The sequence below is a fragment of the Odocoileus virginianus genome, chromosome 19 (genome assembly GCF_023699985.2).
Source record: "Odocoileus virginianus isolate 20LAN1187 ecotype Illinois chromosome 19, Ovbor_1.2, whole genome shotgun sequence".
In the NCBI taxonomy this organism is placed as follows: Eukaryota; Metazoa; Chordata; class Mammalia; order Artiodactyla; family Cervidae; genus Odocoileus; species Odocoileus virginianus.
In genome coordinates this window covers 22,847,106-22,864,997 of record NC_069692.1, presented here as the reverse complement: position 1 = coordinate 22,864,997, position 17,892 = coordinate 22,847,106, and the positions used below count along the sequence as shown (strand labels likewise).

Genomic DNA, 17,892 nt, shown 5'->3' with positions numbered 1-17,892 from the left:
CTCCAATACTTTGGCCACCTGATGTGAAGAGATGAGTCATTTGAAAAGACCCCGATGCTGGGAGGAGGGGGCAGGAGGAGATGGGGATGACAGAGGATGTGATGGTTGGATGGCATCACCAACTCAATGGACATGAGTCTGGGTAGACTCTGGGAGTTGGTGATGGACAGGGAGGCCTGGCGTGCTGTGATTCATGGGGTTGCAAAGAGTCGGACACAACTGAGAGATTGAACTGAACTGAACAAGTTATTATCTAAAAAAAATATCATAAAGAAGGAGGCTGTTCTAATCTTGTACACAACCTTTTTCTCTGCAAAATATAATAGTTTAGTAAATGGGGAATATATTAAGTTTCAGGTTTTCTTTGTTGACAATGAAGAAACTAGTTCAATCATGCTACCAAATATAAGGCAAAATTGAAATTTGCTTATGGAGGCTATTTTGGCAAAAATCCATTTCTTCAACCTAGAATTGCAGTCTATTTTTCCTGACTCATACTTTTAAAAAAGTTAGTATTAGCAAATGATTTATATATATTTGACTCAAATCTTTGACTAACATTGAGACTATTTTTTTCAACTTTAGAGAAGTGAAATTGTATCAGCTGGTCATACATTTTATTCACTTAGAATGATGAAATAAGAATACACCTCTCTCTTTTTCAATTTCTTTAACTTTATAGAACTAAAATATAATTTAGGCATATAACGTATTTATTTACTCAGAGAATTAAAACATTTTACATTATAAACTTCAAATTAAATTTTAGATGTGGTCTTTGGATCATTTCTTTCTATATATGTCATGTCATTCATTTAGAAAAAAGTTACCCACCTCCATATAAAATGTTCTTGAAATATGACTGTGTACAGTAACTTTGATATTGTCCCTAGTCATTCAATTAATCTTCCACTCAAATGAAAATGTAAATAACAGAGAGAGGATACTGTGGAGGGGTAGGATCACATTTGATGCTATACCTCATTTGATACAGTAAGAATGGAAAAACAAAGTGAGCAAGAAACATAAAATCACTATACCAAGCAAAACAAGATGCAGGAAATTCAATGATATTTCACTTTTTGCAATGAAAATTTAAAAACATTTCTGAAAAAGATACCAGTAATTTAGACTAAATTATTGAAATGAAATTTAGTAAATGGCTTATAATATTAATGAAAATGCATTTATGGAAATGTAAAGATACTCAGAAATAACTGTTATGTCCTTACTCTAGTCAAGAATTAATGGCTTGAAAGCTGTGGTCCAGGGAAATTTCTGAGACTTATTAAGAAAGAATCAATCATGGTATTTTATTAACGCACTGTACTTTGAAGAATTTTAATTCAAAATAAACACACTTCCCCTTAAAGCAGTATAGTTCTCTTCCAACCAAAGTGAAGTTAAGAAAAAGAGAATTATTTTCTTTAGAAAAAGCTGTATGGAAAACAAAAAAAGAAACTACACTTCTCTTAATGCAAGATTTCATTCTTATACTGAGTAAGAATTTATTCAACATGCAACTTTAACCTCTTCAAATAAAAGAAAAAATACTACCTGATATATGCACTTTTGTTGATTTAATATACTGAAAATTTATGATAGAATAGTTACTTACAGAAAACTGGTGACTCACTCAGTCTTTGGGTCAAAGGCTGAAAAGTTTGACTGTTTTCCATGAGGTTCAAAATTGCTTCTTCATTAATAAGAGCTTCCTCCACTTTGGGTCTAGTGTGACCTTAAGAGGACAAAGAATACAAAAACATTAAAGTAAATGACCTAAATCTGAAATTGCTTACAGTTTGTATAAATTAGGAAACATTACAATGTAAACCTATTTAAAATTTTGCAGTGTTAGTGATATATGTTAAATAAAAACATAAACTTAATGAAAGCCACAGGAAAGCTAACCAGTCACAAAGAAAAAAAATAAAACCCTGAAACTGTGATCACTAAATATTTACAATCTCTTCACTAAATCAACTACCTAGTTTGTACAGTTATATTACCCTGATAAAGTCACTGTACATTAAATCTGTAAAACAAGTTCTTAGAGGGAAGTTCATAATGATATAGGCTTTCTTTAAGAAAAATACAAAGTTGAAATAAATAATCTATTCTACCACCTAAAAGAACTGGAAAAAGAAGAACAAACAAATCCTAAAGTCAGCAAAAGGAAGGAGGTAATAAAGATCAGGGAGGGAATAAATAAAGAGAGAGTCAAAAAACTAGAGAAAAAAAATCAATGAAACTAACAGCTGGTTCTTTGAAAGGGTAAACAAAATTGACAAACCTTTGGCAAGGCTCACGAAGATAAAAAGAGAGGAGATCCAAATAAAATAAGAAATCAAAGAAAAGAAATATAACTGATACCACAGAAATACAAAAAAATGTAAGACAATACTATGAACAATTAGACAACCTAGAAGAAATGGATGACTTTGTAGAAGCATACAGCTCTCCAAAACTGAATCTAGAAGAAATAAATCTTGAACAGACCAACCAATCACTAGAAATGAAACAGAATCTGTAATTAAAAATAAAACAAAAACAACAACAACAAACTCCTTACAAACAAAAGTCCAGAACCAGATGGTTTCACAGGCAAATTCTACCAACCATACAAAGAAGAACTTATACTAATTTTTCTCAAACTATTCCAGAAGACTGAAGAGGAAGGAACACTACCAAAGATAGGCTATGAAGCCACCACTACCCTGATACCAAAACCAGACAAAGACACTAACAAAAAAAACAAAAATTACGGGTAGTATCTTTGATGAATATAGATATAAAAATTTTCAACAACATGTTAGAAAACTGAATCCAACAACACATAAAAAAGATCATATACCATGAACAATTAAGATTCATCCCAGGGTCAAAAGGATCGTTCAACATACATAAATCAATCGCTGTGATCTACCACATCAACAGAAGAAAAGATAATAACCACATGGATGCAGAAAAAAGTATCTGATAAAATTCAACATCCTTTCATGATTAAAACCCTTACAATAGTGAGTATAGAGGAAACATATCTTAACATACTAAAAGCTATCTATGACACACACACAGCCAATATAATACTCAATGGTGAAAAGTTGAAAGTCTTCCACCTAAAATTTGGAACAAGACCAAGGATGCCAACCCTCACTTCCCTTCAACATAGTATTCGAAGTTCTAGCAACACCAATCAGATAAGAAAAAGAAAAGGTATTCAAATTGGTAGGAAGAGGTAAAACTGTCACTATATGTAGATGGTATGACATGATATATAGCAAACCCTAGACTCTACACACAAACTATAAGAACTGATAAACAAATACAGCAAGGTAGGAGGATACAAGATTAACATACAGAAACTACTTGCATTTCTTTACACTAACAATAAAAGAAAGGGAATGTAAACAAACATCCCTTTTAAAATCACATTAAAAAGTAAAATACTTAGGAATAAACCTCACCAAGGAGGTGAAACATTTATTATGCTGAAAACTATAAAACAATAAAGGAAACTGAAGATAACTTAAAAAAAATGGAAAGATATTCCATGCTCTTGAATTACAAAAATTAAATCTGTTAAAATGGCCATGCTGCCCAAAGCAATCAATATATTTAATGCAATATCTATCAAAATACCCATGAGTTTTTCTCAGAACTAGAATAAGCCTAAAATTTATACTTTGGATATAGATTCTGGATCTCCTAAAAGATCCAGAATTGCCAAAGCAATCCTTAAGAAAAAAAATAACAAATTCAATATATTTAATGCAATATCTATCAAAATACCCATGAGTTTTTCTCAGAACTAGAATAAGCCTAAAATTTATACTTTGGATGTAGATTCTGGATCTCCTAAAAGATCCAGAATTGCCAAAGCAATCCTTAAGAAAAAAAAGTAACAAAGCAGGAGGTATAACTCTCCCAGACTTCAGACAATATTATAAAACTACAGTAATCAAAACAGCATGATATTGGCACAAAAACAGACATATGGATTAATGAAACAGAATACAGAGCCCAGAAATAAACCCTCACACATTTCTCCACATAGACCACACTGTTCCCCATGCAGATTCTATTTTTCTGCTTCTGATATTCAGACTTGAAAACCAATGTTTTCAACAGTTTTTAAAGGAAGAGTTAGAAGCTCCAGAAGAAATATTTTTAAAACATCCCAGGACATAGCTACAGTGTTTAATCAAGATGAAAGAACAAAGAAGAAACTACAAAAAAAGGTCATCCCAAAGCAAAACAAAAACAAAAACACAAAACCCAAAAACTGAGATCAGCAAAAACAAAGCAGGTTTTAAAACTAATTACAAAATAGATAAGACTGGCAAGAATGATCACAACAAAAGCGAGAAAGAGTAAATAAATTACATTAGAAATAAGAGGGGACGTGCCAAAGGGAAAAGAGATATATTAAAGGAACACTATCAGCAACTCTATACCAAAAATATGGAAAACTCAGATTAAATGGATAGTTTCTTAGGAAAAATATGATAGAAACTCTGATTCAAACAGAAATAAAAAACCTGAGTAAACCTGTAACAATTAAGGAAGATAAATTAATAGTTTAAAATCCATGCCCTTTATTTCCCCCATGGACTCCAGGCTCCTCTGTCCATGGGATTCTCCAGGCAAGAATACAGGAGTGTAGCCATTCCCTCTCCAGGGGATCTTCCTGACCCTGGGATCAAACCCGGGTCTGATGCATTGCAGGCAGTTTCTTTACCATTTGAGCAACAAGGGAAGCCCTTACTACCCTCACCCTCACATAAAAAATCAAGCCACAAAAAAACCTGTTTAAGTCTGAATGGTTTTACAGGTGAGATGTATCAAATCTCTGAAAATAGACTATATCACTTCAATAAAAATTCTTGAAAGGAGAGGTGAAAAACAGGAAAAGCTCTACAAAGCATTTAATGGGGTTAAAGTATGAATGCTTCTCAATTCCTGGAAGAAAAAAAAACCCTAAACAAAATTATTAGCAAAGTAAATACAGCAATGTTTAAAAAAACACACATGACAAACAACAATTTCTTTCAGGAGTGCAAGGATAGTTTAACATTAGACATGTTATTAACGTAACTACAACATTAACAGAGTAAAAGAGAAAACTGATTGTGTCAATAAATTCAGAAAGAAAAATTTGGTAAAACTTAATATCCATTCTTGCTTTTAAAAACTCAAGATTTTCCTTAGCAAGCAAGCAATAGAAGATTTAATTGCTATTTAATAAACTGATTAAAATTTATCTACCAATATCCTGTGGTAAATTTCATAATTAATGATGAAATACAATAACATTGCCTTTAAAGCCAGGAAAAATGCTTTTATGATTTCTACTTAACATTATTGTAGAGTTCGTAAGCAGTGCATTAAAACATTAAAAAAGTATAAGGATGGGAAGGGAAGTAATAATTATTTTCTGATAATGACTCTACATAGAAAATCCAATGAAACAGATATAAATTATCAACACTAATAAAAGTTGTTGGATATAAGACTGACACACAAGGTCAGTGAAAATCCTAATATCAGCAATTAGAAGATGCAATTTTTGAAAGATAAATTTACAACAGCAACAATTATGAGGCACCTGGTGTATATCTAACAAAAGATATTAAATACTTTTACAAAAAAACCCACAAAGCTTTACTGAAAAACAAGGAAGAAGACCAAATAAACTGAGAAATATATCATGCTCATAAATGAGATAATTTGGTATACAGAAAGATTTAAAATATTTCTAAATCAGTCTATATATTCAATAATTTTCTAACAAAATCTCAACAAAGTTCTTTTCAGAAACAAGACAATCTGATCTTATAATTAACATGGGATAGCTTTTTAAAAGATCCAAGAGTCATTAAGACAATTTTGAAGCCATTCAGAGATCTGCCCCTGATATATATTCATATTTACAAAGTAACAGTAATTACAACAGTATGACATTAACATGGGAGAACACAACTGAGCTTGGGGAATTCAGTGAAAACAAATTTTTTTCAATAAATGTGTTGGAACCACTAGCTCTTTATACCTAGAAAAAACAGATACAGTAAGATCCTTACTATATACACAGGTAAAATGTAGGATGAATTGAAGACCTACATGTGGAAAACCAACTATAAGCACACATAAACCTTAAGGATGAAAATTTTCATTATAGCAGGAGAGGAAATGACTTGTAAATCAGGTACAAAAACCAAACAGTAAAGGGGAAAAATGGTTAAATATAATGCTAAAAAGACACATAAAATACTCTTTTTAGAAAAGGGAAGAAAATGGGAAAAAAGACTAAAAATAAAGTTCAAGTCTAGATAAGGAGAATATATCTCTACAATAAATATACTAACAAGGGCTTGCTATCTAGAAAATACAAGGAATTTCTACACATTAGTAAGAAAAAGATTGCTGCAATAGAAAATGAGCAAAGAACATGAATAAGCAATTCTCAGATAGAAAGACCCAAATGCTTATAAATATCAGCAGTCAGGAAATGCAGATTAAACTATTCAGATTCTGAAGAATGAGAATGGCAAAAAATTTTTGCATCTCCCACTATCAAATATTGTTGAGGATGTAGGGAAGTAAAGCTCTAACATTCTGTGGGAATATAAACTTAGTTATATTCATTTCATAGAGCAATTTTGTAATAAAATGTGATAGTTTTATTGTTAACATACCTCAAAGTCTGAAAAACTGAGTACTAAAATGGAGCTTATAAGGAAAATTAAACGGTAAGACAAAATTTATGCAACTCTGTAACGAGAATACTAACAAAATCAATAATCGGTACCTGAGGAAATAAACTGCTCAGTCAAGGCAGGCAGCTCAATGTGGCTGGAAGCTGTCATAGTAGATATTAAAAATGCACAGGAAATAGTAGTATGGAAATTCTGGGTACATTGTGATTAGGATGGGGCTAGCAGATGCTAAGACAAAGCAAATCAAAGTAGAGCTCTGATCCAAAAGGCTGCCATTAAAGTACTTAGGAGAAGGTGTGACTTGCTCTGAGTCAGAGGGCACAATGCTAGGATGCAACTCTTAGAGAAGGAGGAAGCCCTAGATGGATGTACGTGCTCATTTCTAGCTGCTGTTTAATACAGTCAAGAATGCCTCTGCTGCCCATGCAGCAGTGAAAAGAGGGCTTTTCCTTTCCTACTGAAGGTTGGTAACTCTACTCCTGCTATTCTGACTCCCCTGCTTAGAAAAACTGTTTGCATAAAAAACATAACTTTCTGAGTAAAACTTTCATTACACTCTTAACTACCAACCATGTAAAAGCTAACTGCATTGCAGAAACCCTGATAGAATAGATGCTATCTAAGGTAGAGTTTAATAATACATACACCCTAAGACTTGGCAAATTATACTTTTATGTCTTCTGTAGAGAAACTCCAGCACATGGCCATAAGGTGACAGATGTGACACTGCTAACCACAGTGCAAAAGTGAAAACCATCTTAAGAGTTGTAGAGAATCAGATAAACTTGTTTAGTCTTACAAAAGAATGCTAATCAGCAGCTAAAATGAATGACCCACAAACATGTAAGAATGAGAATAGATTTCAAAGTTATTACTGCTGACACAAAAGATACTCAAGATCATTATTAATGAGGGAAATGATAATGAAATCATAATGAGATGCCATTTCACACATACTAGGATGGCTATATAAAAAAAGACAGATAATAACAAGTGTTAGTGAGAATGTAAAGTCTCTGGAACCCTCATATACTGCTGATGGGAATGTAAAACAGTGCAGTCACCTAGGAAAAAAGTTCGGCCATTTATTCAAAGTTAAACACAAATTTATCAAATGACCCAGCAATTCTTTTCCTTGGTATCCACTCAAGAAAAATGAAAACATATACCCACACAAAGACATAAACGTTCAGAACAGCATTATTCTTAAGGGCCCAAAAGTGAAAAGAACTCAAACATTCATCAACAAATGAATGAATCAATAAAACATATCGGTACAAGGCAATACTATTAGGTGATAAAATGGAATGAAATACTGATAGAGATCTACAGTATGGAAAAAACTAAAAACGTTATGCTAAGTAAAAAAGTACAAAAGATCACATATTTTATTATTTCATTTACATGATTTACCCAGAAAAGATAAATCTTGAGAGACAATAAAGTAGCTTAGTGGTTATTTAGGGTTGGAGTCTTTTGAGGTAAAGGAACTCTTTTAAAATTGAATTATGGAGATGTTAGTACAACTCTGTAAATTTATCATAAATCACTGGATTATACATTTGAAATGAGTGAATTTTATGTCATGTAAATTATACCTCAATTAAACTGCTAAAAAATATAATATCAAATGAAAAATGCAAGTTGCTTAATCTATGCTAAACAGGACACCATTTATGTAAAATTTAAAACCTAAAGTAATAGTAGTTTTTGTGGACATACCTATGTAAGAACATATAAAATCATACATGGTTTAACAATTTGTATCAACTTTAGAATGATGCTTACCTCTAGAGATTAAGAAAAGGTAAAGGAATGAGAGAGGTTTATGCTACATCAATATTTAGCTCTTAGGGAAAAAAATGAGCTAACTCAACTAAATACTAATATCTCAGTGCTAGATACACAGGATGTCTATAATGGTATTTTCTGTGTGCTTGCAAGAAAACCTCACCTTTGCTCAACTCTGCATCTTTGTGGACTTCTACGATATTAGCTGGTGTACATGGAAGAATTTCAGGAGACAGAACCTCAGAGTGCAATGTTAATTCAGCAGAGAACTCCTGGGATCCATCGCTGTAGTCCACAGATCCTGATAATGTTCTGCTTAATTAAAACATATCCTTTGTAACAAACTACATGATAAAGCAATAAAATTAGTTCTGAGATCTATAATAAATAACGACTTACACAGAGAAATTGTTCTCTTTGAGAATTTCCTGAAGTCTCTTCTGAAATTTTTTTTCACTTTCTGTTGCTGGCACAAACCTGCGATCTTTGAATTTTAAAAGTTCATTAAAAAATGTAGACAGCAAATGAATAAAATAGTTTCCTTTCTCCTAGAGTACCTTTTAAAATGGTAGAAATTTCCTATATATGACACATATAACACCACCTAAAAATAGTCCTATTATAAATCAAGCAAAAAAGAAATGGTTGTTACTGAAGCTATAAAATTAAGCACTTAAAGTCATTTCAAGATTAAGTTCTATAAATTAAATATAAAACAAAAACATTATTTTCTATCTAAAAATATTATCATACACCATGAACCTAGAAATTTCCCCTTTATAAAATATTTCTATTTTAAAAGGCATAAAAGGCATTCAAAATTTATCAAAGGATTTTTAGTGTCCATGAGATTATAACACGAATTTTAATTGGACTTCAGTGTAGGCTTACTACTGTATTCCAAATACATTTGCTTTTTAAATTGTCTTCTATTCTTTTACTTTTATTTAATAATTTGCTGTACCCATGGCATTTAAAAAATTTCTTCCAATTCTTTTTGAATGTACCAAAGTTTAGTAAAAAAATCAAATGAGTATTTTCTTTGGAGATGTACAAGTTAGTCAAAGTCAGAATTTATGACACACCCAGAGAAATAATTTGGGGACAGAATTTCACGTGTTACATTTTCAAAGCTTAATTAACTAAACAGTGTTTCTAAGTTGGGATTCATGCTCTTCTGTAAGTATTCTATAGCTCATTTGGAAATGCCAAGGTTAAAACATACCAGAGAATGAAAAAGGAGAAAAGGGTACAATGAAAACCAAGGCCAATGAAGATGTCAATTTCTTATTATAAGAGACAATGAGCGACACTTTGGATGCAAAGAATAATGAAAATAGGAAGAAAAATATGCAGAAAATTTAAATGTAGTTTGAAAAGCAAAATCTAATGTCAAGGTAAAAATTCAATGGCTTCTACTTTTTCATTAAAATATCCAGTTAAAAAAATATCATCAGAGTATTATTAGGCTTGTACCTTGTGATTCAGGTTGACTAATTTGAGAAGTTTCATTTCTATTTCTTCGCCGTTGCTTTTCATCTTCCCATATGGCCTGTAGACCAGGGTTTCCACCAATTTGAGCTGTAATCACAATAATACTTCAATACGACAAGGGTCAAAGTGAAAAATACTTGCTTAAAAAAAGAGAAGTCCATACTTAAAAAAAAAAAAAAAAGTTGCCTTGAAGAAAAACAATTACCTATTCTGTGTAATAAAACAAATTATCCCAACCTATATTTACTATATTACTCCCTTTTTAGTTTCCTTACTAGTTCCCTAAAACCCCAGGAAGTGAATAAGATTCAAACATTTGATGATAGTCAAGAGACCCAAAAGTCCCCTCCCTGGTACATAATCTGAAAATAAAAAATTAGAAGGCTGCTGCTGCTGCTAAGTCACTTCAGTAGTATCCGACTCTGTGTGACACCATAGGTGGCAGCCCACCAGGCTCCCCCGTCCCTGGGATTCTCCAGGCAAGAACACTGGAGTGGGTTGCCATTTCCTTCTCCAATGCATGAAAGTGAAAAGTGAAAGTGAAGTCGCTCAGTCATGTCAGACTCTTTGCGACCCCATGGACTGCAGCCTACCAGGCTCCTCCATCCATGGGATTTTCCAGGCAAGAGTACTGGAGTGGGGTGCCACTGCCTTCTCCGAAGAAGGCAGAGCATAGTAAATTCTTTATAATGGCTAATTTATTTATTTAGTGTCACACTTACTTTAGGTTTATGTCTATACAAACAAACTCATATGAATGAAGCATAAATGAAAAAACGACTATCTCATCAGGGGTACAGAAAAAGATCTTCACAATATTTTACATCTTCCTTTAATTTCACTTCCCTAGTGATGTTTTCTTCCATACTTTTTCCATTCTTTGGTCATGGGTTTTTAAAAATAAAAATATACATTAAGAATAACTGTTAAAAAAAAAAAAGAATAACTGTGCATATACCTTCAATGTCCAACCGATTTAAGATATCAGCAGCTACAGCATCCACTTCTAATTCACAAGTACTCTGTGGTTCAACACCTTCCAGTATTAAAGAGCTGTATTAAAGAAGTATCAAAAGACACAATAATTATGTAAGAGAAAATTTTCTTAAGATTTTTCTTAAATGATTTTTCATGTTTAAGGGGTAACCAGAAAGCCAGTGATATTTATCAATTGATAACTCTATTGAAATCTTTTTGGGATCATTTTATGTAGAGAGACAAGAGAGGGGACTCATCAAAGACCATACACATATGCAATTACTTGCCCAGAGGCATCTATCTCAGCAATTATTAAAAGCTGGCTTTTAAAAATTAAAAAAGATGGTTTTTAAACATTAGGAGGAAATATATAACAAGAGTTGAGGGGAGATACACATAAAAGTGGGCAAGTGATATTGCTCTCCCTGCCTTCAACGACTACTACTGAGCTGGAGAATGGTTTAAAACTTTCTGTAACATGAGAATTGCAAAACCACCCAAGTCCAGTATTGGGATCACACCTAGGAAAAGAGGTGATACCATACGGTCATGTTTTAAGAGAAACATGTTAACAAAGCTCATTCTCCATTGTCCATACCTAAGAAATTAAGTATATTTTTTAAAATTTATTTTTTATTTGAAGGATAATTGCTTTTCAGAATTTTGTTGTTTTCTGTCAAACCTCCACATGAATCAGCCATAGGTATAAATTTTAATGGAACATAAGTGATTAATTTGTTAAAACAAAGAATTTTTATAATTTATCTATACACATATATAGATACAGATATGCAGACACAGCACACATATATCTTACCACTGAGGAGGGACATGTTCGTCAAACTATCACAGTATATCCATCTCTTTAAGTTTCAGAAAAAGTAATTCTCAATATAGCTTGTCTAACTTACCAAAATAAGTTATGCCATGAAATAAAAAAAGTATCAGATAAGATAGTTTTGGCCAATAGTTTCCTCCTTTATACTGTTTCACAATTTTCAAAGAATTATATTATAAATTTCGAGGGTGAATTTTCCAGGAGTAGATCATTTGTGACAAAGGGAGGAAATACTTAAAAATGCAATTTCACAGTAGAAACTTACAATTATTTCTTGCCCTTACTAAAAACTACTTCAGACATTCAGAATAGGAGGTGTTACTAGGGGAAGGGTGTTGTTGCTGTTCAGTCGCTCAGCTCTGTCCAACTCTTTGCGACCCCATAAACTGAAGCAAGCCAGGCTGCCCTACATTTTACCATCTCCTGTAAATGAATTCGCTCAAACTCATTGAGTCTGTGGTGCCATCCAACCATCTTGCTCTCTGTCATCCCCTTCTCCTGCCCTCAATTTTCCCCTAGCATCAGGGTCTTTTCCAACAGGCCAGCTCTTCCCATCAGGTGCTGAAGTACTGGAGCTTCAGCTTCAGCATCAGTCCTTTCAATGAATATTCAGGGTTGATGTCCTTTAGGATTGATTGCTTTGACTTCCTTGCAGTCCAAGGGACTCTCAAGAGTCTTCTCCAGCACCACAGTTCAAATGCATCAATTTTTCAGTGCTCTCAGCCTTTTTTATTGTCCACCTTCATATCCATACATGACTAAGCTTCCCTGGTGACTTAGACGGTAAAGAATCTGCCTGCAATGTGGGAGACCTGGATTTGATTCCTGGGTTGGGAAGAACCTCTGGAGAAGGGCATGGCAACCCACTCTAGTATTCTTGCCTGGAAAACCCCCATGGACAGATGAGCCTGGTGGGCTACAGTCCATGGGGTCGCAAAGAGGTGGACACGACTGAGTAATTAAGCACAGCATGTTTGGCCCTTTGTAGGTGAAGTAATGTCTCTGCTTTTTAATACGCTGTCTAGGTTTGTCATTGCTTTTCTTCCAAGGAGCAAGCATCTTTTAATTTCATGGCTGCAATCTCTGTCCACAGTGATTTTTAGAGCCCAAGAAAATAAAAGTCTATCACTGTTTTAATTGTTTCCCCATCTATATGCCATGAAGTGATGGGACCGGATGCCATGAAGTAATGGGACCAGATGCCATGATATTTGTTTACAGAATGTTGAGTTTTAAGCCAGCTTTTTCACTCTCCTCTTTCACCTTTATCAAGAGGCTCTTTAATTCTTCTTCGCTTTCTGCCATAAAAGTGGTGTCATCTGCATATCTGAGGTTATTGATATTTCTCCCCACAATCTTGATTCCAGCTTGTGCTTCATCCAGCCCAGCGTTTCTCATGATGTACTCTGCATATAAGTTAAATAAGCAGAGTAACAATATACAGCCTTGATGTACTCCTTTCCCGATGCGTAACTAGCTCATTGTTCATGTCCGATTCTAACTGTTGCTTCTTGACCTGCATGAAGGTTTCACACAGGAGGCAGGTCAGGTGGTCTGGTATTCCCATCTCTTTGAGAATTTTCCAGTTTGCTGTGATCTACACAGTCAAAGGCTTTAGTGTAGTCAATGAAGCAAAAGTAGATGTTTTACTGGAATTCTCTAGCTTTATCTATGATTCAATGGATGTTGGCAATTTGATCTCTGGTTCCTTTGCCTTTTCTAAATCCAGCTTAAACATCTGGAAGTTCTTGGTTCACATACTATTGAGACCTAGCTTGAAGGATTTTGAGCATTACTTTGCTATCATGTGAATTGAGTGCAACTGTGCAGTAGTTTGAACATTCTTTGGCATTGCCCTTCTTTAGGAATGGAATGAAAACTGACCTTTTCCAAATCTGTGGCCACTGCTGAGTTTTCCAAATTTGCTGGCATAGTGAGTGCAGCACTTTAACAGCACCACATTTTAGAAAATAGTTTTCAGAAGTTAAAAAACTGCTTTCAGTAAATAGAAAAAAGAACCTAGAGGGATGGGATACGATGTGAGGTGGGCAGGAGGTTGAAGAGGGAAGGGACATATGTTTAACTATGGCTGATTCATGTTTATATGTGGAAGAGACCAATACAATATTGTAAAAGCAATAATTCTCCAATTAGAAATAATTTTTTAAAAATTAAAATAAATTTGAGCCTGCAAATACATATAGGCCATTCATTTTAATTATGAAAGGTAGATAAGCCATACAATGGTAATTAGGCAACTGTTCCTCTCTGAATATTTCTATTCACAGCTTAACACAATAGACCCACAAATTACAGTCACTGAGGGCAGAGCTCAGACATCTGTAATTAAAAAAAATCTCTTCAGATCCTTCTGATGGGCAGCCAGGTTGAGATTACTGCAGTGGATTCGACCTTTGTGAATTCAACACTCTGGCAAATGACTGAAGGTCCATGATATGTGGTAATTTACAATGAACCAGCAGGGCTTCCCTGGTGGCTCAAAGGAAAAGAACCCGCCTGCCAATGCAGGAGATGTGAGTTCAATCCCTGGGTCAGGAAGATTCCCTGGAGAAGGAAATGGCAACCCACACCAGTATTCTCACATGGAAAATTCCATGGACACAAGAGCCTAGTGGGCTACAGTCCATAGGATTGGGAAAGAGTTGGTCATGACTTAGCACCACCACCACCACCACAGCAGGTAAGGTTAGTAGACTTGCAAACTCAGCACTCTCAGCTTATTGAGTTTGTTGCTATTTGTTTCATCCCTTGAAATAATGTTTGTGAGGGAATAGAAAACATCTGGGGTTAAAAAAAAAAAGGTACCTAGAGGAAAGTGCTCACAGTGGGGTAAAAATGATACTAATAAAATTTAAGAATACTGATTTGGCAAAAATGTTTATGATGTTTCATTATTTGTATTTGATGAAATGATAGATTTTCAATGTTTAATACAAGAAGCCTAAAAGTATGGGACAAAAATATATAGCCAATCTACATTTATTATAAATTCTAGTTCTGAATACCTTGTCTAATTTCACTAGTTTGCCATTTCATATCTTTGCTCTGTACCGTACTGTGCTCAATAATTTCCAACTCTCTGTGACCCCATGGACTACAGCTCACCAGGTTCCTCTGTCCATGGGATTTTCCAGGCAAGAACTAGAGTGGGTTGTCATTTCCTTCTCCAGGGGATCTTTCTAACCCAGGGATTGAAACTGTGTCTCTTGCACCAGCAGGCAGATTCTTTACCACCTAGCCAACAGGGAAGCTCATCTATGCTTTTAAAAGTAATAATTCAAACTGTTCATTATAATACACAGAGTTTCCTTAAACTAACTCCTAACCAGTGAAGCTTTACTATATAGTCTTACGACCTAACCAGAAATATGCTTGCTGAAAAAGGCTTCCAATACAAATAAACCTTGATTTGAGTTGATCATGCAAAAAAGAACTTCCTAAATATAGAACTTTGAAAACCAACGGATCTAGTTGAGTAGGTGAAATCCTTGGGTTAAGCTTATTTGTTCCAATTTTAGAGAGATAGAGGAACTATACCACAGGCATAAAAACGAGCCAGAAAACAGCTTGTCGGTCACTTTGTTCTGGACTAATTAGAACTTGAATTTGATGCATTAAGTAACACACTCTCGAAAATTAATACCATTTCAACACAATTATAAAAACAATTCTGCCGTATCTGAGGACCCTAGAAGTACACATGTATGTATATGCGTATGACTTTACCAAAAAGTCCTGACATCTGCTAACTGAATCCAGAGGTAAGGCAAGTCACTGTCCACTTGGAAGTCTCTGAAGTCTCATTCTGGCATAATATTAGTCATAAATCAACATACTTCTATCATTATTTAATGAGAGTCTTAATGTTAGGTCTTAAAAAGCCAAAGTAATTCGATAATATGAAAATTCTGTGAAGAACATATAGGTATCTTAAACTGTATAAATTAAGCTCTAAACAAATATTCTTATGACAGCTTATCTTCAACCAATTAATAAATTCCATTTTATCATGAAATAAAAAAAGTCATTTAACTGACTACTTCTACTTTGCATCCTTCATTAAAAAAAAAAAAGCTTAGAACTTATCAGGTGACATATATGTAGTGAAAAAGAGGATACCACACCACCCTATCAATGCCCAAATGATCAACAGAAGAATCAAGAAAGCTTGGGCAACAACTTTTTGGTATAAAACAAAAATCCTCTACTTTTATGTAGATTAAGATATTATGATAATTTTGACAGGTACTGATTATACATCTACTTTATAGTAGGGAAATCTAAGCCTTTGGAATATCTTACCTTCTCCAAGAGTCTAATAAATACTAAATAGTCAAAAGAAATGACAAATTGTATTATTCATATACACTACAGTAACCTACTTTTTTTCTCACAAATATTCAGAAACATTTAGGAGCTATTTTTATGAAAAATATTTTCCATTTAGGATTGACTGGTTTATCTATTGATTTAAATATTTATTTCCTGGGCCATGTAACATATGGGATCTTAGTTCCCTGACCAGGAATGGAAGCCCCCTGCAGTGGAAGTCTTTATCACTGGACAACCAGGGAAGTCCTGCTATTTAGGTTTTAAATTGCTTTTTCACTATATGATTTTTATTTGACAAGTTGTGTGTGTGTGTGCTTAGTCACTCAGTCATGTCTGACTTTTTGCTACCCCATGGACTGCAGGCAGCCGGGCTCCACTGTCCATGGGATTCTCCACACAAGAATACTGGAGTGCGTAGTCATTCCCTTCTTCAGGGATAGAACCCAGGTCTCCTGCATTGCAGGTGGATTCTCTACTCTCTGAGACACCAGGGAAGCCCACTTGACAAGTTGTAGGATGTCAATTTAGAATGTACAAACAAGATAGATGTTGGAGAGAAGTATAAAAACTTATATTCAGATTCCTTTTATTAATTAGGTAATAACTAGGTATATTTTTAACCTATTTTCATAGTTTATTTTTGAAATCTATGATCCATGTAACATACTAATGTTGAGATTTGCTTTTTTGATAAACTTACAAAGAAACAATTATAAAATTAAATTATGCTAACCACTGATTTCTGAATAGAGTAGGACTTATGTACATAAGTTTTCTTTTCCTTTACAACATTAACTAACCTTGGTATTTCGCCTTCTTCCCACCGAAATAAAGTACCAGTAAGGGAATTTTTTCCTGGTAGCCGATCCTTGCAAGACCCAGTTGGATGCAATGGATCACCTAGAAATAAAAAGGCAGAAGGGTTAAGTTCCACTTTCAACGTGCATATAGTTACTCTTTAGGTAAATTAGTATACAATCCACATGACTAGTTCCTAAAACTGTATCCTAAAAATTCATAAACATACTGGAAGGCATTTGCACAGTGGAGAATAAGGATTCCAAATTGGGGGATGGGGAGTATCTGCAATATATGGATATGAAAGAGAAATGGTCACAGTACTTTTTATTTTTAATACTTTCATACTAGAATATAAGTATGATACATTACTGTGGGAGAAGGCAACGGTGGGATCTTTCGAGAGAACAGCATTGAAACATGTATATTATCTATAGTGAAACAGATCATTAGCCCAGGTTGGATGCATGAGACAAGTGCTCGGGCCTGGTGCAACTGGGAAGACTCAGAGGGATTGGGTAGAGAGGGAGGTGGGAGGGGGGATCAGGATGAGGAATACATGTAAATCCATGGCTGATTCATGTCAATGTATGACAAAACCCACTACAATAATGTAAAGTAATTAGCCTCCAACTAATAAAAATAAATGAAAAAAAAGTATGATACATTTAAACACACTATAGCGATAGGTGTGCTTAAAACTTCATTAAAAAAAAAAACTAAGAATTTTTGTAGACTTTGATCTAAATTCCTAGGGTATTCTATATGAGCCTCAACTAAAATTCTAGTGGAAACCAGATTCCAGATAAAATTCAAAACATACTTAAATACTAATCCTTGAATTAGAAAACAACACAATGCATTCCAAAAGTAATGGCAGTAACACCGAGTGGAAAGCTGGGGCAAATGCGAATACAATTT

General features: G+C 34.0%; 1 protein-coding gene across 3 annotated transcripts in view; it reads right to left on the bottom strand.

The window, feature by feature from the left end:
• The window catches only part of REV3L (REV3 like, DNA directed polymerase zeta catalytic subunit), a 176,210-nt gene that overhangs the window by 80,884 nt on the left and 77,434 nt on the right, over positions 1-17,892 (bottom strand). For 2 of the 3 annotated variants that reach the window (XM_020890382.2, XM_070449944.1), the window contains 6 exons: positions 16,974-17,073; positions 10,963-11,057; positions 9,987-10,091; positions 8,910-8,994; positions 8,674-8,825; positions 1,619-1,738 (listed from right to left, as the gene is read on the bottom strand). In XM_020890382.2, the coding sequence (XP_020746041.2) occupies positions 1,619-1,738; positions 8,674-8,825; positions 8,910-8,994; positions 9,987-10,091; positions 10,963-11,057; positions 16,974-17,073 (657 nt within the window). The remainder of the gene's footprint in view (positions 1-1,618; positions 1,739-8,673; positions 8,826-8,909; positions 8,995-9,986; positions 10,092-10,962; positions 11,058-16,973; positions 17,074-17,892) is intronic. The other variant, XM_020890383.2, reaches the window with a different exon arrangement.